Source organism: Triturus cristatus, chromosome 3_1 (assembly GCF_964204655.1).
Source record: "Triturus cristatus chromosome 3_1, aTriCri1.1, whole genome shotgun sequence".
Classification (NCBI taxonomy): domain Eukaryota; kingdom Metazoa; phylum Chordata; class Amphibia; order Caudata; family Salamandridae; genus Triturus; species Triturus cristatus.
The window spans coordinates 893,124,296-893,148,452 of NC_140583.1; the positions used below are offsets into that span (position 1 = coordinate 893,124,296).

The 24,157-nt window shown below is 42.6% G+C and overlaps 1 protein-coding gene across 6 annotated transcripts in view; it reads left to right on the top strand.

Annotated features, from left to right (window-relative positions):
* The window catches only part of LOC146861244 (sodium channel protein type 2 subunit alpha-like), a 905,823-nt gene that overhangs the window by 647,394 nt on the left and 234,272 nt on the right, over positions 1 to 24,157 (top strand). For all 6 annotated transcript variants that reach the window (XM_085645403.1, XM_085645408.1, XM_085645407.1 and 3 more), the window contains exon 20: positions 588 to 761. In XM_085645403.1, coding sequence (XP_085501529.1) covers positions 588 to 761 — 174 coding nt within the window. The remainder of the gene's footprint in view (positions 1 to 587; positions 762 to 24,157) is intronic.

Consider the following 24,157-nt stretch of genomic DNA (forward strand, 5'->3'; position numbering starts at 1 on the left):
AAAGATTTTGAATCCAGTGTACCCCTCTGTTGTGAATATGAAGCAGGTGAAATGTGCACCAGATACAGCTCTAGCATGCTCCCAAGCATAGTTTAAAACTCAGTGCTTATAGAAAATGCACCAGCACAGATGAAGCATACAATTCTTAAATCAGACGTATGTTGTGTACTGGTAAATCACTTTTGACAAATGGCCTTGGAACTCTAAAACAGACTACGTAAGTTACATGTATTGGCTTCCACAGTCCAAAATTCCTTGTAAAACAAGTTTGGATCATACCTTGTAATCTAAAAGGCATTCAAAAATAAAACATATGTTACATTTTTGCACTACATTTTAAATATCTTTATATTTATGTAAGCAAAATAATTGAAACTACAAGTTAATAATTGACCCAACACTTAATTTGGATGTATGCTTTAAAATAGGATGTTATTAATGTTATCCTTTAGTATTCACATTTTATAATTACATCCAGCTTTTTATCATTAGAATTGTAACTTTGTTTTGAATTGCTACCGTGCCTCAAGTTATTGAAATAAATTAAGTGTTTTGAATAAACAAATACAAAATCCTCTCATTCACAGGCATTTGAAGACATTTATATTGAACAACGAAAGACAATTAAGATTGTGCTTGAATATGCAGACAAAGTTTTCACTTATATCTTCATACTGGAAATGCTGCTTAAATGGGTGGCGTATGGATTTCAAAAGTATTTCACAAATGCCTGGTGCTGGCTCGACTTCTTGATTGTTGATGTAGGTATCACCATTTCTTTAAAGCTGTTTAATGATCCTGGTGTACAAGTAATATCCTACTGAAAGAATTGTTTCATTTTTATATCCACAGTTGGCGATAAGGTGTTAGTAGTGATGTACTGTTATAAAATGATGATGTATTTGGCTTTGCTTTCATGGTGACTCATCAGAACAACCTACATTTTATTAAAAGTATCAGTAAATACCCATTTAGAAAATTAAAGGATTGACGTGAACCAACATTGGTTAGTTGAAGCTCAAGACCTCTTTAACAAGATACAAATATATTTGTAGACCTGCCAATGTTTATTGTCTGTCCTAATAACCTTCTTTTGATATTGTACAATTGCACATGAATTTAGTTAAACTGTAATAGCACTGGCTCTATAAATTATGATGGATCATATATCATTTTGTTATTAAAAATCAACAAGCATGCAGCTAGAATATATATAAGTCGCATGACCAAATGACATTATTTATTTTAAGCATGATTACCAGAATAGGATTTTGATTTATAAAAATTATATCTGCAAATGCGGTGAAATAGGGGATCAAAGCCTTGGAAATATAGGCAAAATTTGGAAGAGACTATTTAAGTTGAAGTTATCACTTCAACAGTATCCCTACAGTTTGAATCAAAATGAAACCTGTTCAGAATTGAGCTGTATCTACTCAAAACTGATATTACTTTCCACCAGCAACTGTTCCTCAAGAAAACCTCTTTGTCAAATGAGAAAATGGAGGTTAATGAAGGCTTTCCATTTTTTTTGTAAATTTGTTAATCATTTATTAAAGTCTTCCTAATGCCAACGTGAAAAGCCTCCAGGTGGATTATATGTTTTTGCTCTATCTGCAATAACTCTTTTTTGTTAACTTGGTAACTCTTCATAGAAATATCAAAAACAATATATACTGACACAGTTTTCAAAAATGATTGTTTTTAATATGAGGTTTTTTAAATATGAAAACACGCCCTTCTTAGTTTACCCTTGAGAATACAATCAATATTACGTTCTTTATAATATAAATGTGTAATGAATTCACCCTTCAGAGACCAATAATGAATTAATATTAAAATGGGATAGTAACACGTAGTGCGCTTGTGCCTCAGCCTGAAAGAAAAAAAGCATTCTTAATAAAATACTGTTAATAAATGTACAAGAATCAGATGTCAGAAGTATACAAACAAAAATATGACGAGAACAGAGGAAGAAGCAGCTGAAATAAAATAAAATACAATGCAGTGCTCACAAACTATTGAAGAGCCATGTGCTCCGTTCACTGATTTACTTGCAGATTTTCAAAACATGTCACGTACACAAGCATATTGAAGCTTTTGTGTGATTTACAACATGTAAATGCAGTGGCGGCTGCTACCTGGAAGCAGCAGTGAGGCGGGGTGGTGAGGAAATAATCACTTACCGCCCACCAGGCCGGCTGCTGCCTGTCCTACATCCTCTTCCTGGCTTTGTGGGGGAAAAAGGAAGTAGGAAGCACCAGGGCTCCCACACTCCCCTCAGCCAATCACAACGCTGCAACATAGCATTGTGATTGGTCTGATACGGTGCAACTGGAAAAAATAAAATGATAATAACCTTGAATTATTATCATTTTATCTTTCCTTTTATTACACTGCATTAAGCAGTGGGGCAACCATCCTCCACCTCAGCACGCCACTCTGTAAATGTAAACTCATAAGTTGAATTCCTCACATGAGGAAACACTATCATGGTGTAATCTAAAGTGAGATTTAATCTCCTCATTGGCAAGCACTCCTTAAAAATGTGATATGCCCCTACACAGTTGCAGGTTTACAAGTTGATTTCTCAAATAGGCCAAGCTCTTAAAAATGTAGCCGTTTCCAAATATTAGATTTACAAATTTCAAATCAAGCTTATGATTTAAACATGTATTATTACAACATTGCGCATAAATCATTTGTAGCACATTCTTTCAATAGGAGAATATTGATCTGATAGCAATTGTCACTAAAGTGCAAACTATTATTTAGGAAGTTTTATCTGTTCTAACTGATTAAAATGACTTTTTATTTGGTTCCATAAGTGAGAGTCATTTGAAAATATGTTTACATAGATAGGTTGTAATGGAGCATTTCTGTTCACAAAAAATAGATAATAAAGGGAGAATCTGACCTTTGGTCCATTGTCTTCTCTGCGGAGGTTCAGGTGGTAGGTCACTTAAGTTGAAGAAAAGATGTTACAGAGTTCCAAATCACATATTTGTTCCCAGAAGAGCTGCCACTTTTTCTTACCATGCATTGTTAAAGCAGGCTACAAGGCACAAGCACACAACAACAGCTAGTTGTCAATCTCATATTTCAATTGTGGATGTTTGTAATACAATAATGTAGTGTCACTCTAGCACACAAGCACTAAACAGCAGCTCCCTTATACTTTGGAGGGCGACTTCCAACTTGCCGTTAGCCATTGTGTACAAACCCAAAACATATAACATTAGTTCAAAATGGGAATGTGTGTCACATGTAATTCAAAGGTATTGTGTAGCATTAAACGATCAGGCTGCCTTCGTCAGAACCCTGCGGAACACAGACAAAGACAATTATTTTAACGTGCTGAAGAATATTAACACGGGGCAGCACTAAATAGATGTGAGGTGGTGTGTGCATTTAACTATGTGCTGTTGGGTACATGCCCGATCTGGACAAAGGCCAGGTGGTATCTTTAATGATTTTTGAGATTTAGACATTGTGTGCACAAACCTTATTTATTGCTTTCACTGCATACAATTTTTGTGGTTACTTTAAAAATAAAAAGATTTTATAATACAATTGCACAATTGTATGCAAATGTCAATGGCTGAAAACCAATTACAGCGCTGTGCATTAACTAGAATTGATGAGCAATGAATCAGTGCTGGTTTCATCTTCAGTGAATGCTGCTGATGCTCGTGCTGTTAACAATAATATTAATAATAACCTCTTCAATAATGATAATATTGTAATAATAATATTAATGGCAATAATAAGGCTAATAATAGCAATAGCAATGATTATTATTGTAATGATAATAATTACAATAATGATAATGATGATAATAATAACAGAATAATAGTGCCCCTCTTCTCCTTTTTCTAATTATTGTTATTGTTATTGTTATTATTATTATTTTAATTAATAAAATAAGAATAAGAATCATCATCATCATAATCATAATAATAATGATGATAATAATAATGTTGTTATGATTATTTAGACATTAATAATTGGTCTTAAACCCCACACACCAAACAAATGAAGGACCATAGCAGTAGGAGGTCAGAGTGTCCAGCCCCATGGCACCCATTCGTTATATTGCAAGAAGTTCTCGGTTGATCTGTTGACTCACCATGAAAGCTTTGAGACTGGTGTCTGACCAAATCACTGTTCTTTTGGCTAGTGCTTTATGTGTGTATTAAGAACCTGTGGCCAGCACTGGTCTAACGTGAAGGGCTAAATATACTGTGTTTTTTTTTTTTCATGTTTCTCATGTCGATCTCCCTGTTTATGTTGTGTAAAAAACCCAACAGTATATCCTCACGTGATGTTTTTGTACATTGAAATCCTCTGTTCGCTGATGTGCATGCCTAATTTTTGCAATGTTTCATTGTAACATGTAATACTACTGTTTCAACATTCTGAGCCTTGTGATACAAATTCCCAGAACAAACTATATATATATATATATATATATATATATCATGTCATGTGAACAAGGCTTTGACGAGCTGAAACGCGTCATGGCGATGAAGGAGTAAACAACAAATTGAGCACTTACTTTGGGTCTGTGTCCTGTTTTGTTCGGCGGAGTATTGTCACCGAATTGGAATCGAAGTAATATATATATATATATATATATATATATATATATATATATATATATTATCTACTGGCGGTCGCCAGTAGATAGTTATATTTAGGACCGTGTTTCCATAGGAAATCCGCAACATTCTATTTGGAATAACTTTTGCGTCGATTGACGAATCCTCCAGAAATTTTCAAAATAGGTGGGGCGCTCCGCTCCGCTCCTTCCCTGAAAGTCTCGGGTGAATTCGTCAAGCGGGGGCTGAGAAAAAGGGGGGGTCCCAAAACGTGTTTTCCCCATGCATTTTCCCATAGGACCTTTAGTCCGCGCTACAGCCCGAACGGCTGAACAGAAAACCTTGAAATTTGGCAGAGAGGTAGTCCTCAGGTCAGGGATGTGCCTTTTGCAGGTCTGGTGTAAATCTGTTCAGTATTTTCTGAGAAAATAGCATTTAAAAGCATATATATATCTATAGGCGCGCACCGTGCCCGTACGGTAAGCGCACCCTGCCGTGCGTGAGCGAAATTCTGATTGGTTGTTAGATCTTAGTAAACATTCGAATCGGTCGAAACCAGGAAGTGTCGGCCGCCATTTTGTCTCTCGCAGTCCGAGGGAGGTGAAAAATAAAGGTGGAGAACATGAAAAGGGGGCAGGGTGGACAGTTCCTGACCCCCTAGCCATTGTCAGGGGGTCCCCAAAGGACTCCCAAGGGCCATAAATGTTTTTAATATTTTTACGAAAAATCGCGGAGTGCGCTTACCGTGCGCGCACGGTAGAAACGGGCAAATTACACGAACGGCGTAACGTGGGCGCACGGTGCGCGAAGCGCACCGTGCGCCCACAGAGAGCGCACGGTGCGCGAAGCGCACGGTACGCGCACGGTACACGCACGGTGAAAAACCTTAAAAAAAATAAATAAATACATAACTTAGCAATTAAAAAACCGTGCAAATTCACTGAAAAAAACATAGGTTTCACACATGTTATAGTTAGGAATTAGCATTTAAAAAACCTTGCAAATTCACTTAAAAAACCATAGGTTTCACACATGTTATAGTTAGCTGGACATTTCCCTCGTAAAAAACCAATGAAATTCCCCCGTTATAGTTAGTAAAGGGAACTATAACTCACGCAACCGCAATCCACTGCTGATGACGTCAGATATTACATCACTGATGACATATGTGTCTTTCTGTAAAATAAATATTTATTAAATATGTATAGCTAAAGGTTAAAGGAAAAAAAAATGGGTAAATAAGTGAATAAATACAGTGATGTAATATCTGACGTCAGCAGTGGATTGCGGTCGCGTGAGTTATAGTTCCCTTTACTAACTATAACGGGGGAATTTCATTGGTTTTTTACGAGGGAAATGTCCAGCTAACTATAACATGTGTGAAACCTATGGTTTTTTAAGTGAATATATATATATATATATGCACACACACACACACACACATATATTTGTGTGTGTATATATATATTTATGTGTGTGTATATATATATATTCACTTAAAAAACCATAGGATTCACACATGTTATAGTTAGCTGTACATTTCACTCGTAAAAAACCAATGAAATTCCACGTTATAGTTAGCTCAGGTAACTATAACTTGCGCGCCCACAATAAACTGCTGATGACGTCACATAGTACATCACTCATGACATGGTCAGTGACATCACTCATGACATCAATGATGACATCTGAAATTACACATTGTGGATTGCGGTCGCGCAAGTTATAGTTACCTGATCTAACTATAACGTGGAATTTCATTGGTTTTTTACGAGTGAAATGTACAGCTAACTATAACATGTGTGAAACCTATGGTTTTTTAAGTGAATTTGCAAGGTTTTGTAAATGATAATTCCTAACAATAACGTGTGTGAAACCTATGGTTTTTTCAGTGAATTTGTACGGTTTTTTAAATGCTAAGTTATGTATTTTTTTATTTTTATTTTTTTTCTGGATTTTCACTATGCGCACACCCTGCGCGCACGGTGCACTTCGCGCACCGTGCGCCCACGTTGCGCAGTCCATGCCGTGCGCGCCTCGCCTTTTTTTACGCAGTAACATTTGTTTTTTTCTCCCTTGTGGGTCCTTTAATTTATTTAATAAATGTGATTGTTACTTCTTTATTTTATTTTTTTATTTTTTTTGCCGTGCGCGTACGGTAAGCTTACCGTACGCGTACCCCGCGATTTTTTTTAAAAATTATTAAATTTATTTTTTGTACTTTTGGGTCCTTCTTGGACCCCCTGACAAACACTAGGGGGTCTGCAACTCTCTTCGTTGCCCCCGTTTCACGTTCCCCACCTTTGTTTCTCAGTGCGAGAGACAGAAAATGGCGGCCGACACTTCCGGATTTCGACCGATTCGAATGTTTACAGTCATGTAACCACCAATCAGAATTGAGCTCGCGCACGGCACCGTACGCGTACGGTAAGCTTACGGTAAGCGCACGGAGCGCGCTTACAGATATATATATTGATTTAAATGCTATTTTCTCAGGACCTACTGAACAGATTTACACCAGACCTACAAAGGGCACATCCTTGACCTGAGGACTACCTCTCTGCCAAATTTCAAGTAATTCTGTTCAGCCGTTCGGGCTGTAGCTGTGTCTAAAGGTCTTATGGAAAAATGCATGGGGAAAACACGTTTTGGGACCCCCCTTTTTTCTCAGCCCCCGCTTGACGAATCCCCCCGAGACTTTCAGGGTAGGAGCGGAGCGTAGCGCCCCATTAGTTTTGAAAATTTCGCGAGGATTCGTCGACCGGCGCCAAAGTTATTCCAAATAGAATGTTGCGGATTTCCTATGGAAACACGGTCCTAACTATAACTATCTACTGGCGACCGCCAGTAGATAATATATATATATATGTGTATGTGTGTGTGTGTGTATATATATATATATATATATATATATATATATATATATATATTGAGCCTTCAGCCTTCAATTGGGGTGAGCGTTTAACTGACAACCACATATGCCCGCCCAACTCCCACATCTGCATTTTTTAACTCCATTGCATTCGTGGAGCATTAAGAATGGTCATAAAATTGTATTGTTTTCCTTTAGTGGATTGGATGCTCATTTATCAAATAACATACACAGCCGTTTTCGTTAATGTACAACTGAGCAAAGGCACAGTTCTTGTCTTATCTTTGTATCTTGGAAAAGTGTGAGGATTTCGCAGTTTGGGCGTGCAGAGCCTTTCCCTCGTCTCAAACAACAAACGGACTGTAGTACCAAGGTCAATAATGCACGCTGATATCCCATGCCCATTTAAATGGTATTGATGAAAGGGAATCAAACATCCATCGAACTCTGGACCAAAGCCCAATGCTCCTTCAAGCAGAAAATAAGCAGCTTCTAAATGGCGCTGACTTTGTATTGCTCGTTTTAATAGTAAATAAAAGTTCAATACGGCTCCATTTCGCTAACATTAAAGAGCATGCGCACTTTGAGCTGGTGTGTTGTGCTCAGCATATAATGGCAAGCAATTAGCTAACTCCCTGAGGTCTATAATATATCACGCAATTCCCTCTTGCAATATGGCGCTGTATGTTCTAGCATGTGTACACATTGCAGGGCCATCACACTAAACAAACCCATAGCATCATGTCCAGGGCCACTCGAATTATACAGCAATGGAAGGCTAAACAGGAAGCAGGGTTGACTAAATCATACAGGGAGAAAAAACTAATTTGGCACATCCAGTAGCACTATTGTTTTGCTGTTTCAATAGACATCAATATAGCCTTGGAAAATGTTCTACCACATTAATGGCAAGTTAACACCTAAAAAACAGGAATCGGGAAATGAAAGATGACCACTTTACCGTTGTAAAGGGTCTGTCACTGTTCAAGTATTTTTCTTGAAATCTACGAATTATGCAGCAGATGGTGGATTATGAGGTAAATGTGTTAAATCTGGCCCAGAAGTTTTTTTTAAGTATAAGCGAAATAGGAGGAATGCACCTTTGATAGGCAACTACTGAGTTTGGTTATTTAAATAGAAGTTAAGACAGGTGGTAAGATAGAAGTTGTGAAAAGTCTGCTTGATTATCAAACTGATCTAGTTCTCATCCACAAATATAGAGATTAAGAGGAAACACTTTTTAAAAAAATTGTTTTTTGGTAGAGAGGAGGCATATTTTCAATAAACAGAGGTCCTACCAAAGAAAGAAGTAAAGATAAGATGGATTTAGGTGTCAGAATTTCAGTACATGATGACTTGACAGAGATGATATTGTCAAGGGATTCAAGATTGTTCTGCGCAGATAGATTTAAATATCTATATATCATTATTAAACATTTGGAGCGGAACCTTATGGAATGCTTGATTACATCAGCCAAGGGCCTAATGTAGACACTGAAGATATTCTGCTGTCCCTTCTCCCAAAGTGAGCAAGTGATTCTCCATATGTATCTGAAATGATCAAGGACAAAATACCATCTTGCCTTTAGAACGATCTCCTGAGATGCAGAACACAACCACCTATTCTTTAGTGAGATGCTAAACACTGAACCTCTTCACACTTGAAGAAGTGAATGAAGGACTAAGAAAGCTTAGATAATATGCCCAATAAATTATTCAAAGTGTATCCTCATACCTCTAGCTACTGAAACAACCATAATTAGCCACAAATAAAATTTGACACAGTGAAATAGAGCAGAGGATGAACTTAGCAGAAATGATAAAACTGATATTAAATGTAGAATTTAACTGAATGCACTGGGCCTGGTTTCAGAAGAGGTCCATATGATGGATTCATATTTGAAGCATATTAACTACTAGCCAACACAGCATCAGCCAACTTGTCACTTGACTGTGGCCTCCAGTTACTGCTTGTTCCAGACTGATCCAGTGACACCACAACTGCTGAGTTTTCCCAACCAGGTTTTTCCAGTCACAGTTCTTCCTGCCAACAGAAGCCCCGCCCACCCCAGGACCTACTTAACACAGCCCGTAGCGGGACTGTGCCACAGGTGCGCCGAAGGTGTTCCAAAGGTAATCCCATTTGTGGCTGTCCATGCCTGGACCATACCCAGCACCACAACCGCGCCCAATGCTATGACCCCCGGCCCTCCCGCCTGCAATACACTGTCGCCGAGCTCTGCACCCTGGACCACAGACGCCGTAACAAACACTGCAACCGTGCTGACCCATTCTCCATGGTAGAACCTTTCATCTGCACCCACTGCCACTTCACTTGCCACTACACACACACCAGCTCACCAACCAGCCCCACCCTGAACACTTCGCAGATACCAACTGAACAAAAACACAAGCTGGTATGTGCCCGACTCATTACCGGGTCACTATGCAAGCATTCTACCAAATCATAAAACCTCATCGCCACCCTCGCACCCAACATCGTCTTCTTAACCAAGACCTGGCTCATCCACCCTAGACATTGCCACAGCAATCCACAACAGATATGAAATAACTCACCAGGACTGCAACAAAACAAGCAGGGAGGAGGTACAGCCATCATCCACAAAGAGACCATACAGCGCACCACCATCAACACCACCACCCCAATGGAACATCTCAACTTCAAGCTCCACATGGACGACAAGGCAACTATCAAAGGCATCCTCGCATACCGACCCCCAGGCCCGTGATCCAGCTTCTGCAACACCATCGAAGACTAGCCCCTAGCCTTAGACTCCAAGAACTACATCTCTTTCTAGGTGACCTAAATTTCCACTTTGATGACCCCAACAACAACTACACTGCACACCTCCTTGGCAGTATGAGCAGCCTCGGATTGACCTAGATCATTCACAACCATACACACACTGCAGAACTCATGCTGGACCCCATTTTTACCTCCAGCAATCACGTCAAATACAGCCATGTCACTGAACTCACATAGTCCGATCACTTCATCGTCCACTTCAGCATCTTCAGCCCCCATACTTCCACCCCCAAGATGACCAACTCCATCCACAGGAGGTGAACCAAAACCTGAAAGACCAGCTGGGTGGACACTCTCTACACCTCCAACTCTGTTACTGCCACCAAACTCGAAGAGGGAGTGAAAATATCAATGCCTGGATCACCAATTACACCAACAGCATCGCCCCCATCAGGGCCAACATGAAGAGAAAAATCCTCCAAAAGGGCCAGCTAGTACACCTAAAAGAACTCAGAACATCAAAACGAGACAGCAAACAGCTGGAGAGGAAATGGTGCGCAAGCAAGGACACCACTGACAAGGCAGCATTCAAGACCTCCCTCAACCTCTACCACTGCCGACTGAGGGCAACAAAGAAGACAGCCCTTGCCACATGCATCGACACCAGCACCAACAACACCAAGGAACTTTTCAACATTGCTAAGGAATTCTCCAACCCAGCTGCCAGAAAAAACAATATCACATCCTCACAGGAGTTGTGTGACAAACTTACCCACTTCTTCCATGACAAGATCACAACCATATACAGAAACTTCAAACCCCAACCCACACCTACGGGCTTCAACAGTTACACCACCAACATGACCGAAATGAACCACACACTGACCACTTGGAACATCCTCTTCATCCAGGACACCACCTCCACCATGAAATTCATCCACTCAAGAGCTGTCACAGACACATGTCTGCACCACATCTGCAACCTCGGAAACCAAAGGAGCAGCCAGGAACTCACCACTCTGTTCAACACCTCCACTGCAACATTTCCTGATGCCTGGAAACACGCTGAAGTCAGGCCACAACTTGAAAAAAACCCTGCCAACACCAGCAAACTCAAAAATTACAATCTCCCTGCTCCCATTCCCAGCATCTAGAACGCAACTGGAGAAGTGAATATAATGAAGCAGAGAAAGAACAGAACTGTACAAACAAAGTCTCAGGGTCTACAAAAGGCTCTCATTTAATATAAAAAGAGCATTCTTTGCAAATCAAATTAAACTGACCAAATGTTCAACCAAAGAACTCTTCAGGACTGTATCTAGATTGGGTTCCCCCTGTCCACCTAAAATTCAGAGTAGTCAAGAGTCATGTGAGGAAATCATCACTTTCTTCTTGCAGAAGGTGGAGCTTATATTCTCGTCTTTTAGTTTCTCCCTGATGGGAGGAACGGATGTTCCAACTGCGGGTGCCAAAATAGCGTCTGACTTACTGCCTACTCTGGATACGTTCTCTCCACTGTCAACTAAAGACACTATAAATCTTCTCACCTCTATTAGGTCAGGGTCTCCTTATGGCCCCTCTCCAGTCTCTGTTATCAAACTGAATACACAGCTTAGTGCCTTTCTCCAGATAAATCATATTTTAGTTCCTACTCAATATTGGTTTAGGACTTTATAAAATATATAAGAAATAAGGGAAGCCTTGGATCAGGGAGGCAATGCAGCACTGATTATGCTGGATCTCTCTGTGGCCTTCAATACGGTCCATCATGATCTCCTGATGGACCGTTTGTCTGCCGCGGGATTCAGGGCAAGGCCTGGAAGCTACTGAAATCCTTCCTGACTGAACAAACTCAAATTGTGGCTATGGACAAATTCTGCTCAAAACCTTTTCCTTACCACATGGAGTGCCGCAGAGGTCATCCCTTAGTGCCACTCTTTTCAATGTTTACGTGTCTCTCCTGTCCGACCTGATCAGATCCTTCGGCTTACATCTGACTGCATATGTGTATGATATGCAAATTGTGGTGTCTCTGCTGCCAAGGAAGGAATCAGAGAAAAATAAGAGGTTTCATGACTGCATGAAATTGGTCAAGATGTGGATGAAACAGAATTGCTTGAAGCTAAATTCGGGCAAGACTGAGGTAATCATCTTTGGAATTAATGCCAACTTTTGGAACCCCAATTGGTGGCCAAAAGAATGATGCACCCTTCCAGAAAAGCAAAACATCTGGGAGTTATAGTTGATGATAAACTCACTTTTGGGAACCAGATAAATGCTGCCAGCCAGCTTCCACGTTCTTAGAATGATTAAGAAAATAATTACTTTTCTGCCAGAGGACAGTCAACGCATAGTTATAACATCTCTCATTCTATCAAGGCAACAGCCTCTACCTAAACATTCAAGAGTGATGCTTAAACAAACTCCAACTCTTGCAAAAGGCAGCAGCCAGACTGCTTACAGGTAAGCCAAAGTTTGTATCAGTCACTAAGGAAATTAAAAGGTTTCATTGGCTGCCAGTCAGACAACGGGTGCATTTTAAATCCCTATGCACAGTCTTTAAAGCCCTTCAAGGAATAGAATCAGAACATCTTAAACGTCGATTTCAACGGTATGTCCCTAAAAGAGCCCTCTGCTCCTCAGGAGCTAAGATGGTGACAGTAACCCCTATTAAAAAAGTCAACTGGGGAGAGAGAAGCTTTGTTACCTGTGCCTCAAGGTCCGGGAATGAACTCCCTTTCCATATCAGTACCGCCACTGACTTAATAGCATTTAGGAAAGGACTAAAAACCTGGCTTTTCAGCATGTAGGATTCCTATGTCAACCTGTGTTCAGACGGTAGAATCTAGCACCAGGATACCTTCAGGTAACCGTTGTGCTTTAGAAACATAACATAGCATAATCTGAAACACCTGGAGCAGAACCAGCTATTCAACGCCTCCCAATCTGGCTTCCATAGCAATCACAGCACCGAAACTGCCATTATTGCAGCCACTAACGACATCCAAACCCTCCTGAACCAGAGAGAAACAGATGCTTGGATCTTCCAACTGCTGAGAAGACTACGCTCCGCCTCCCTTTCACTTGCCCAAACACCCCGCATCGGGCGAAGCAAAAGTGGAGGACGCATCTTCTACCACATCGCAGACCTGGAATGGCCTCCCAACATGCAGCTCCCCGTCTGTGAGAGCCATCAATTCATCTTGCAGAAGGCAGGGAAACAGACAAAAACTCAGCTCTCATTAAGCGGGAGTGGTGTCACAGCTTCTGCTTGCTTATAGCAGAGTTTGAGTTTGCTCTGACTTAACGGGGGCAGTCAAAGCTCCTGGCAAGTCAGAACAAACAGCTATGTCCCTGGGTTGGGCACCCCAGGACATAGCAGGAGCCGGTCTGGGGGGTGGTCCACAAGACCATATATGGCTAAAGGAGGAGGGTCACATGGCCCCTTCCTACTTTGTGCACAGGCCTGCTCCGGGGAGGTGGTGGTACCCCAGGCCGTATATGGCCCCTTTTCCATTGTTTTGGAAAATATTTGGCCAGGGCACAGGGGGTCTGCCTGTCTACCCATTTTGTCTTTTTTAGCCCCGGGAAGGTGGGGGTCCCTAGGGCTAGGGCTTTGGAGGAGTCTGCGCGGCCCCCCCATAAATGCTTCTTTAGTCCCCAGGGAGGTGGTGGTCCCGGGACTGAAGCCAAATCCCAAGATGGCTGCCAGCACTTCCTGGTTGAAGTGTTTGCAGCCATTCAGAGCTCTCCAGTTCTTTTCACAAACTTGTTATTATTTGTGAATTAGCCACGATCACAGATATACAAATTTGTACTTCCTTAAATTTCTCAACAACTGTAAAAAAGCACATTATGCGGACCAAAAGCTAGCTTTCTGCTGAATTTGGTGTAATTCCATTGAGCGGTTCGGGCTGCAGTCATGTCTAAAGAGTCGATGGTAAGTAACATGGGAAACACACTTTTTTTGCCCCCCCCCCCCTTTTTCTCGCCCACCACTTGATGGGTCACGCCAAACCTTTCCATGAACAATACTCGCGACAACACTTTTATAGGAAACTTTTGTGAAGATTTGTCAAACGGCGCCAAAGTGTTAGGAAAGTCAAAAAATGATTTTCCTATGGGAACATGAGCAGCATGTGATTCAGGGAGCCCTCCACTAATTTGCAGTGCCTACATTTTGGGTAAGCAGAAGTTTGGTGGTGTAGCATTTCTCTGGAGCCAGGATAACTCTTTGCAATTTGAAGTACTTGATTTTAATTACTGCGACAGTAGAGCTCATAAACTCCTTTATCCTTTTAGTAGGTATTGAACATTTTTGTTAGAATCCCCAAACGTTTTAGTCTGATAGTATTATATATGTTTTAGGTGCAATACGATCTACACAAAGTAGACATCACAAGTTACAAGCATTAGTTGGAGGGTGATCGAAAATATGAAATGTGAAATTGCGATTCTCCTATTACCATGACTAGAGAATCTGGATTTCATTAAAGACACGGAGGCTAACATTATGCATATTTCTTTTAACGCAGTCCCAAGCAGCCACATACATCATAAAGCAAAAAGGTTCCAGAATAGAACATTAACAGCAAATAAAAGGCATGAGCCCATGACAATCTGCCTCTTTTAAATGTGGTGTAGAACAGGATGAGTCCCGAAAAACTTAGAGTTCAAACGATTTCTTTAAACCATCACCAAACGAAGGAAAGGAAGAACGATGATTGAACCGAAGGTCAAAATCTTGAAGTTATGAGAGATTTTCTGAAAAAAAGGAGACAAGGATACAAGTAACTCCAGAATAAAAGAACGCTAAAATGAGGAGGCGAACAATATAATTAAACAAGGTATAATGAAAACTAAGCAAGCATTCATAAAATGAGAAAACTCAAGTCAAACAAGAAGGATACGATAACTACAAGTACATCAGATATGTTAGAGCAAAAATATAAACTGTAGGCTTTAAATATCCAAGGGAAAGGGAGGTTGGGATAATGTTAGCCTCCGTGTCTTTAATGAAATCCAGATTCTCTAGTCATGGTAATAGGAGAATCGCAATTTCATTGCAAGTCCGGAGGCTACCATTATGCATGTTGGTAGCTTTGTAAGACTACATCAGACATATGAGCAATTGGTTTACAATAATGGTGTGCGAAAGTCCTAGCATTAGACCAATCAGCAGCTTTAAGGACATCATCCAACTTACCACCGGACCAGAAGGATTTACTGACCATAGCACCTCTGATCGAATGATCTTTGAATATTTTCAAAACGATACCTGGTAAGTTCATAACAGTTTTAACCCATCTAGCAATAGAAGCAGAAGTAATAGCTTTGTGAGGTTTAACGAAGGAGATAAGTAACTGATTCACACCTAAAGGACGATGAGCATTCATTCTGCAGTTGTACTCTTTCATACAGTCTACCACACAATGTTTTTGCATAGATCAAAACGTGGATAAAAGAATGAATCAGACAGTCTTGGTTCTTGTAAACAAATCAAAATTGACTCTAAACATGTTGTAGGATCTATTTGAGATTTCAAGAGCTTTAACATCAGAGACCCTACGACAAGATACTAGGCATAGCAGTGTAGCAGGTTTGATGGCCAGATATTTCCTATTCAAATGAATATTATCAGGCCAGCTAGAGAAAAGATCAAGAATTAACTTAACATCCCAGAGAGATTGATATCTAGGTTTAGGAGGTCTCCTGAGTCTACTACTTTTGAGGACTCTCGAAATAATGGCGTTTTTACCTACCATTTTACCATTGACAAGAGCATGTCCTGTGGAAATAGCTGACCTATAACAATTGATAAATCTATAACTAAGACCCCTTTCGAATTGTTACACAATGAATAAACTATGTCAACGATAGGTGCTTCCACGGAATCCAGATTCCTTGCCAGGCACCAATGTAGCCACAATTTCCATATGTTGTTATATGGGTAGTGTGTGCCAGGGGCCCAAAAGTCTCAGAGGAGAGTTGAAGCTGTTGACGAAAGTCCTGAGAGATCATTGGATCTCCTGACACTCTCCAGGCAAGAAGGTTCAAATTTCCTGTTTGAACTAGGGGTTGACTTCATCTGTCTACGTCTGTAAGAAGATCCACTAGGGAAGGAATTAGGAAGGGAAGGTCGTAAGCCAGCTCCAGGGTAGTGGGAAACCAAGCCTGGGATAGCCAGTAGGGAGTGACTAGGACAATTGAATAACGTTGATGTCTCACTTTCTTAAGGACTCTCTGGATCATTGCAAAAGGGGTAAAGGCATATGTGTTGGTCCCCTTCCAGCACTGAAGAAAGACGTTCTCTGCTAGAGCACCCGGGTCTGGCATCCAGCTCTAATAATTCTCCAGTTGGAATGTCAATCTGCTGGCAAAGAGATCTGTTTCCAGAGCACCTCATATATTGTTGAGAGAATTGAAGACAGAGACGTTGAGCTTCCAATCGCTGTGGTCTAAGAGGAACCTCGATTTCCAATCCGCACAAATGTTTGTTTTCCCTGGAAGATATTCGACCCTTAGGGAGATCTTGTGTTCCAGGCAGAACATCCAAAGTTTCTTGGCTAGATTTGAGAGGTCTGCAGACTTTGTTCCACCCAGACGATTTATATAGGCAACCGCGGACATATTGTCCATCTTTAGAATGACAGATCTGCCTTGAAGAGAATGTTTGAAACTCATCAGAGCATAGAGACCGGCAGTCACTTCTAGGTAGTTTATGTGGTGAGAAGATTCTTCTTGAGACCAAACACCGCCTGTGTTCTGATCTAGGAAACAGGATCCCCAGCCATGAAGGCTCGCATCGGATTCTAAGACAAACTCTGGTGTTGAACCAAAAATTGCTTTTCCATTCCAAGCAGTTCTCTAGCCACCAGGTCAGCTCTAATCTTGCTTCCTGATCCAGGGAAATGCGATCCCCGTACCAGAGGCCTGATCGTAGGGCCCTCGCTTTTACTCTTTGAATAGCTCGATAATTTAGGGGACCCGGAAAGATAGCTTCGATAGAGGAGGAAAGGAGACCAAGTAACCTAGCCAGTTCCCTTAAGTATAAATTCTGTTGTTTCAGAACTTGTCTTATCTCTTTCCTGATTTTGGATATTTTCTTTGATGGGAGTAGAAGAAGGCATTTCATGGTATGTACGGTAAACCCCAAGAATTCCAATGTTCTGGAGGGGGATAATATCGACTTCTCTCTGTTTATGGTGAACCCTAGGTTTTCTAAAAGGTCTATTACTGTCTTCAGGTATTGAATGATTTGGGAATGGTCCTGGGATAGAATGAGAATGCCATCTAGGTATATGATCATACAAATACCCTTTTCTCTTAGGGAAGAGGCGACTGATCTCATCACTTTGGTGAAACACCATGGTGCTGAAGAAAGGGAGAGCTTGGAATTGAAAAAGATGGTTTTTCCACATAAATTGAAGAAAAGGTTGATGAGCCTTGGCCATAGGGATGGTAAAGTAAGCGTCTTTTAGGTCTAGTTTGACTAGCCAGTCTCCTTCTAATAATAAGTCTCTCAGAAGATGAATGCCCTCCATTTTGAAGTGCCTGTAAACAAGATATTTGTTGAGTTCCCTTAAGTTTCTGACGGGTCTCCAACCCTTGTCTTTGTTCTCTACGAGGAAGAGTGTACTTATAAACCTTAACATCTCGAGGGGCAGTTCTATAAATGCACCTTTCTGAAGCATGGATGATATCTCCTCTTCTATTATTTTTTCCTGATCTAAGGAGAGAGGGATGTCTCTGGGGAAAGAAGTTTGACAAGGAATTTCTATAAAGTCTATAATAAAGCCCTTCACCTTATTCAGAACCCATGGGTCTTGAGTAATCAGTTTCCAATTGTGATAAAAGAATTTGAGTCTGCCTCCCACCTTTCGGGAAAAATAAGGGGAAGGAAAAGGAGCTGTTGTACTCACTTTGAGGGTTGTTGTCACTGGAGGCTTCTCGTGATCTGAAGCTTCTGGAGCGAAAGCCTCTTCCTCTTTGTGGATAAAACGGGGGGATATTTGAGGGTTGGTAACCCCTTCCGCCGTATCCTCTAGATCTAGGGAAGGGCCTGAGGTTGAAGCGGCCGGAAGAGAGGCCCCTTCTTCCGTCCCTTACAAAAAGGTTATTGGTGTTAAATACTCTCTTCATATTTTGGTGGGCCTTGTCCAATGCTGTAAAGGTAGACACATATTTACCTAGTGTCTTAATAAGATCTTCCCCAAAAAGTAATCCCTTGGGGTTGAGGGAGGGCTCTTTGTCAGCCAAATCACTCAATTTCGGACTGATTTTAATTAGAACCACTCTTATCCTCTCGGAGTTGAGGCTGGCATTAGTGTTGCCCAGTAAGATTATGGCTCTCTGACTGAGACCTTTAATTACTTCAGTGTCCAAGGTCGTGCCGTTGATGTGGCTATCCTCAGCTGTATTGATGATCCTGGTCAGAGGACCAAGGATATCAAGGAACCGGTCTTGACAACCCTTAAGGGATCTCTCCATCCCTTTTCTCTTGTCCCTCCTGAGTTTAAAGAGATATTTAATTAGTTTGGGATCAAGGTTTGGGGTTTGGCAGACTTTGTCTTCTATGGAAGGCCTGGAGAATTCAGCTCTTAGTAGGTTACGAGTGTCTCTCTCCGAAGGGTTCCTTAGCCATTTTTTCGTGAATTTGCCCATGTGTTTGTGGGGGAACCACTCTGAGCTTCTAGGGTGTTTTATATTAACGGGAGAAACCATTTCCTCACCTAGAGGGTCTACAATATTGTCTTTTGACGATGGAGGTTGTCCTCAAATGGTTGCGAATAAAACTCCTGGTCATCCTCATCTAAATCTAAGACGTATTCGTCTGAAAGGTCAGAGGCATCATCTTCCTGAAAATCGTCGTCTCCCAACTGGAGATCATTATTTTGAGCACTTCGATATTTTGTGCCGCTAGGAGCACGCAGATAATTTGTGCCGCTGAGGACACCATTAAGAGTTGTGCCGCCAAGGACACCCAATGTATTTGAGGTGCGGTGACCTCTCATAAAAGTTGAGGTGCTGAGACCTCCCATAGTGCTCTTGGGGGTTGCATGATCGATATTCTTATTCTTTTAAAGTCTTTTTCCCGTTACTTCGATGAGATCGTGGGTGGGTAGGGTATATTGGTTCTCATTAGCATCAACCTCCTTGGAGGGGAGTGATCTCTTTGATACTATGACTTTAGATATGGTTTTCAACATTCAAGATCTCATTTCTTTATGGATCATGCTTTTGAAGGCTTCGTTATCCATATTTAGGATGGGGTCGCTAGCCTCATCAGAGTCTATATCAGACATAATATAGATGTCAAGGGTTATGAAGTAAACAGTAAAATGCCTTATCTGACTTCTTTTTTATTTTTTATATATTCTGTTTTAAAATTAGATAAATAGCGCCCCTTTTTTTTTTATAGAATAAGGCAAAGTTTTCAGGACAGGTAGGATAAAGGAGGGGGAATAATGTGAGCTTTAACAGGGGACAGCCGGTAAAGGATAGCAACAGAAAGGTGTTTCAGCAACAGAATATGAAACACAAGGACACTAACACAAAGCCAATTTAAATTCTTTGTTTAGAAAACGAGCCTCCAGGCATAGAAATGAGTGTCCTGTTGAATATCAGCTGATCGGGTCGAGCAACTGTCAGAAAGCTCGAGCGCCCGATCAGCTGGCTCTCTTTATTGGAGCAAGTGAGGAATGCACCCTGGCAACGCGACGATGCAACAAGGGCGTTGTCAAGGGCCTTTCCTCTAAAGCGGCACTCTCCGAAAGACGGAGAAGAGGGTCAGGCCGCGTGAGAGTATAAGGCCATAATTGGGTTATGGCACGGTATCGAAAGGCAACGATGCGTGAAGATAAGAGCGGGAGATCGCATTAGTGAGAAATGAGGACGCGCAAGTGCGAGCACACGAAATCGGGGCACTGAGGCATGGGGGAGAGGTGCCGATGGGAGGCAGACCTCTCCCCTGAAGGAGGAGTAAGGTGAGGACCGTAAAGTCCAAAAACAAGTAAACTGGAAGGAAAGAGAGGAAAAAGGGGGTCAGGGGCCAATCTCCATAAATTGGAGATTGGGTTGACCGGGGTAGAGAAAGGGGAATGGGGAATGTAATTGTAATTGTAATTGTAATGAGATTTCTAGAGCGCATGGCTGCCCTTGAGCGTCCCAGCGCTAAAAGATGCACCAGAGAGATCAGCCGATTGCGGAGCAGATGGTTATGGGAACAGCCATGTCTTTAGTAACTTTCGGAAAGGCAGCAGATTGTGTTGGGCCCGAAGGTCAAGCGGGAGGGTGTTCCACAACTTGGAAGCGTGATACGAAAAGCGCCGGCCTCCGGAGCGGGCTTTCATTATCCTGGGAATTTGGGTTAGATGGGCGTTAGAAGATCGGAGAGTTCTAGACGTGGTATGCGGGACAACAAGGTCCTTAAGGATTGACAGGGCTTTTCCCTGAAGGATTTTGTGGGTTAGGCACAAGGCCTTGAAATGCACCCTTTGCTCTACGGGCAACCAATGTAATGCTCTAATCGCAGGTTTAGCAGAGCAGCGGATCTTAGTGTTGGTAAGAATCCGAGCAGTAGCGTTTTGCACAACCTGTAGCCTGGCTGTAACTTTCTTAGGTGCGCCGAGATATAGAGCATTACCGTAGTCCAGTCTGGACAGGATGAGACCCTGTAAGAGAAGTTTTCTTGACTGAAAAGGGAGCTGGGGAAGGATCTTGCGGGTGGTACGTAAGAGACCAAGGCAGGTTCCAGCAGTTTTTCTTGCCTGGGTGTTTAGAGTAAGATTGTGATCGAGCCAAATCCCCAAGCTTTTGATTTCGGCTTTGGGGGTTGGGGGCAGGCCCATGCATGGGGGCCACAGAGACTCCGGGCGGAAATGGGACTGGTTACCCATCACCATTATCTCCGTTTTGTCGCCGTTGAGTTTTAGGTGGGATGAATTCATCCAGCTGACTATGTCCCCCAGGCAAGAATATAGATCGATGGTAGGATTATCCTGCCGGCTGAGGGAGACAACCAGCTGGGTGTCATCCGCGTAGGTCAGGAGTTTGATACCATACGGGATGACAATCCCTTCCAGTGGCGACATATACACGTTGAAGAGCGTCGGGCTCAATGAGGAGCCCTGAGGCACTCCGCAACGTATAGGAGTCTCCCTGGAGATGAAGTCGCCCTCCGCCACCTGGAAAGAGCGGTTGTAAAGATAGGATTTAAGCCAGGACAGGGCCGGCCCAGAGATACCAAGGTCACTGAGCCGCTGAGCCAAGATACTGTGGTTGACGGTGTCGAATGCCGCGCTGAGGTCCAGAAGGATCACTGCCACTGATCCTCCTGCGTCGATGATCTTCCTAACCTCCTCGACAACCGCCACCATCGCTGTTTCCGTACCTTGGCCCGGGCGGAATCCTGTCTGTGACGGTTTTAGCAATTAGTTGATTTCCAGGTAGTTTGATAGTTGGCTGTTAATAAACTTTTCAGCTATCTTGCTAACGCATGGGAGAAGGGAGATTGGCCTGAAGTTGGCAAAATTTCTGGGGTCGAGATTGGGTTTTTTGATTAAGGCTTTGACTACCGCCTTCTTCCAGCTTGGCGGAACCAATCCGCTTTCTATAGAGGAATTTATCACATTCACCATTGGTGCGAGAATGGTAGGAGCGACTTGTTTAATGTGCCTGGCTGGTGCTGGATCATGCGGGGACCCGCTTTTGAGGGATTGCAGGATGGGCCTTATGGTTTCCTCACAGATGGGAGAGAACATATCAAGTTCTTTTGTATTTTTAGATCAAAAAACGTGACTAACTCATTGCAGTGGTTGTCCGAGAAATTAAATGAGCAGGATGGTTCTGGGGTTTTTAAAAGTCTTTTCATAATTTGGAACGTTTCTCTGGACGAGCAGGATGCCTTACTAATTTTATCATTAAAAAAGGCTGTTTGAGCATTTTTTGAGGGCTTTTTTGTAGTTGAGAATAGCCCGTTTATATTCACTTTTGCTTTTAGGATCGAAGTCTTTCCTCCATACTCTTTCCGCTCTCTTGCAGTCTTTCTTTAGGAGGCGGACCTCATGTGAAAACCACGGAGAGGTGGCTTTTTTCCTGGGTTTTAGAATACGTTTTTTTGGGCAGAACGGTATCAAGGGAGTTTTCAATCCAGGACGTGAACTGCGCGTCTGCAGAATAAGGGTTACTTTCAAGCTGTGGCCTGGTATGCTCTAGTGCATGTTTCCATTTATCAAGGTCAAGTTTCGGCCAGGAGCAGGAGAGTCTGCCCGGTGCTTGGTTGGGAGGAGAGGAGGTCTGGATCCGCCAGCTGAAAGGGATAAGCCGGTGGTCGGTCCAGGGCACTGGTATAGATGTTTACACCCTGAGGTCGGGAAAATTGCAAAATATTGGGTCAAGCAAGTGCCCGAGATTATGCGTGGGAAGATTGTTTAGTAAGTGAAGTTGGTGGGCTGCAAGGTCTAGGATCAGATCAGTGGCAGTGTCATCATTGCTATTGTCAAACTGAACGTTGAGATCTCCTAGAATTAGGAAGTTGGGCCGGGTGCTAGCCAAGGCCACGGAGCATTCCAAGAGTGAATTATGGAACTGTCCCATGGCTCCTGGTGGAGGGTAGATGAGAACTCCTGAAAGGGAGTTACGGGGGGAGATTTGGATAGTGAAGTGCTTGTTTTCACAGTCCGTCATTGGGCTGTCGAGAAATCTACAAGAGAAGGATTCTTTAAAGATGACGGCTATTCCTCCTCCCCTACCCTTCGGACGGTTCAGATGTTGTATAAGGAAGCCTTGGGGCAATGCCTGCACGATGTCGGCGTCTGAGTCTGGGGCAAGCCATGTTTCTGTGAGAAACAGGATCTCTAAGTGTTGCTCCTCAATGAGTAGATGTATTTCGTGGGCGTGTTTGGGCAGTGACCTGCAGTTAATCAGAGCCATATTTATGATCATCTGAGGGTTATGCTCCTTTATCGAGGGGGTGAGTTTGAATGAACAGTGGGAACAATTAGTACGGTGGGATTCGGCTCTAAGTGATTGAGAGCATAGGTGTAAGAGAGGCTGATTGAGATGGTGTAAGAATTCTCTGGAGTATGTACGCCTCGACTGCTCGCTAGTGCCTGTCTCCTGGCTCGGTCTAGCGCGGACGTGCGCAGACGGGCTTACCTCTGGCGTACCTCCGGCGTGCCAACGACGCGCCCGCTGCGCTCGTCCGCTGCGCTGCCGAAAAAAGCACATGATTTATAATTGCGGGTGAGAAAGATAGGGGGCGTGACCTCAATGAACGCCGGGATGGCGGCAGCGTTGAACTCCGCTGCACAGCCTGACCAGGTGAGCCTAATGCCCAGAATCAAAGTGGCAGGGGGGAGGGGGGGGTTGTGGAGGGTAATAACACAAGAAATACGTGACTCTCAAAGTTTTAAAAGTTCCAAAACACACACACTCCCGACTTCCGCCTCAGGAGAACTCACATGCATCAACCGGCGCTTGTATTCAGCGCCTTATGTATGCTCGGTGGTGGGCGTGGCCTAGATAGAGGTCGTGGCCTCCAAAGGGGGCATGGCCTCAATGAACGCCGGGATGGCGGCAGCGTTGAACTCCGCTGCACAGCCTGACCAGGTGAGCCTAATGCCCAGAATCAAAGTGCCAGGGGGGGGGTTGTGGAGGGTAATAACACAAGAAATACATGACTCTCAAAGTTTTAAAAGTTCCAAAACACACACACTCCCGGCTTCCGCCTCAGGAGAACTCACATGTATCAACCGGCGCTTGTGTTCAGCGCCTTATGTATGCTCGGCGGTGGGCGTGGCCTAGATAGAGGTCGTGGCCTCCAAAGGGGGCATGGCCTCAATGGGGGTAAAGGCCCCAAATGAGTTAAGAGTAGAGTTTAAACAGTATTAAACAGTATTGTAAAGCAATAGTAAA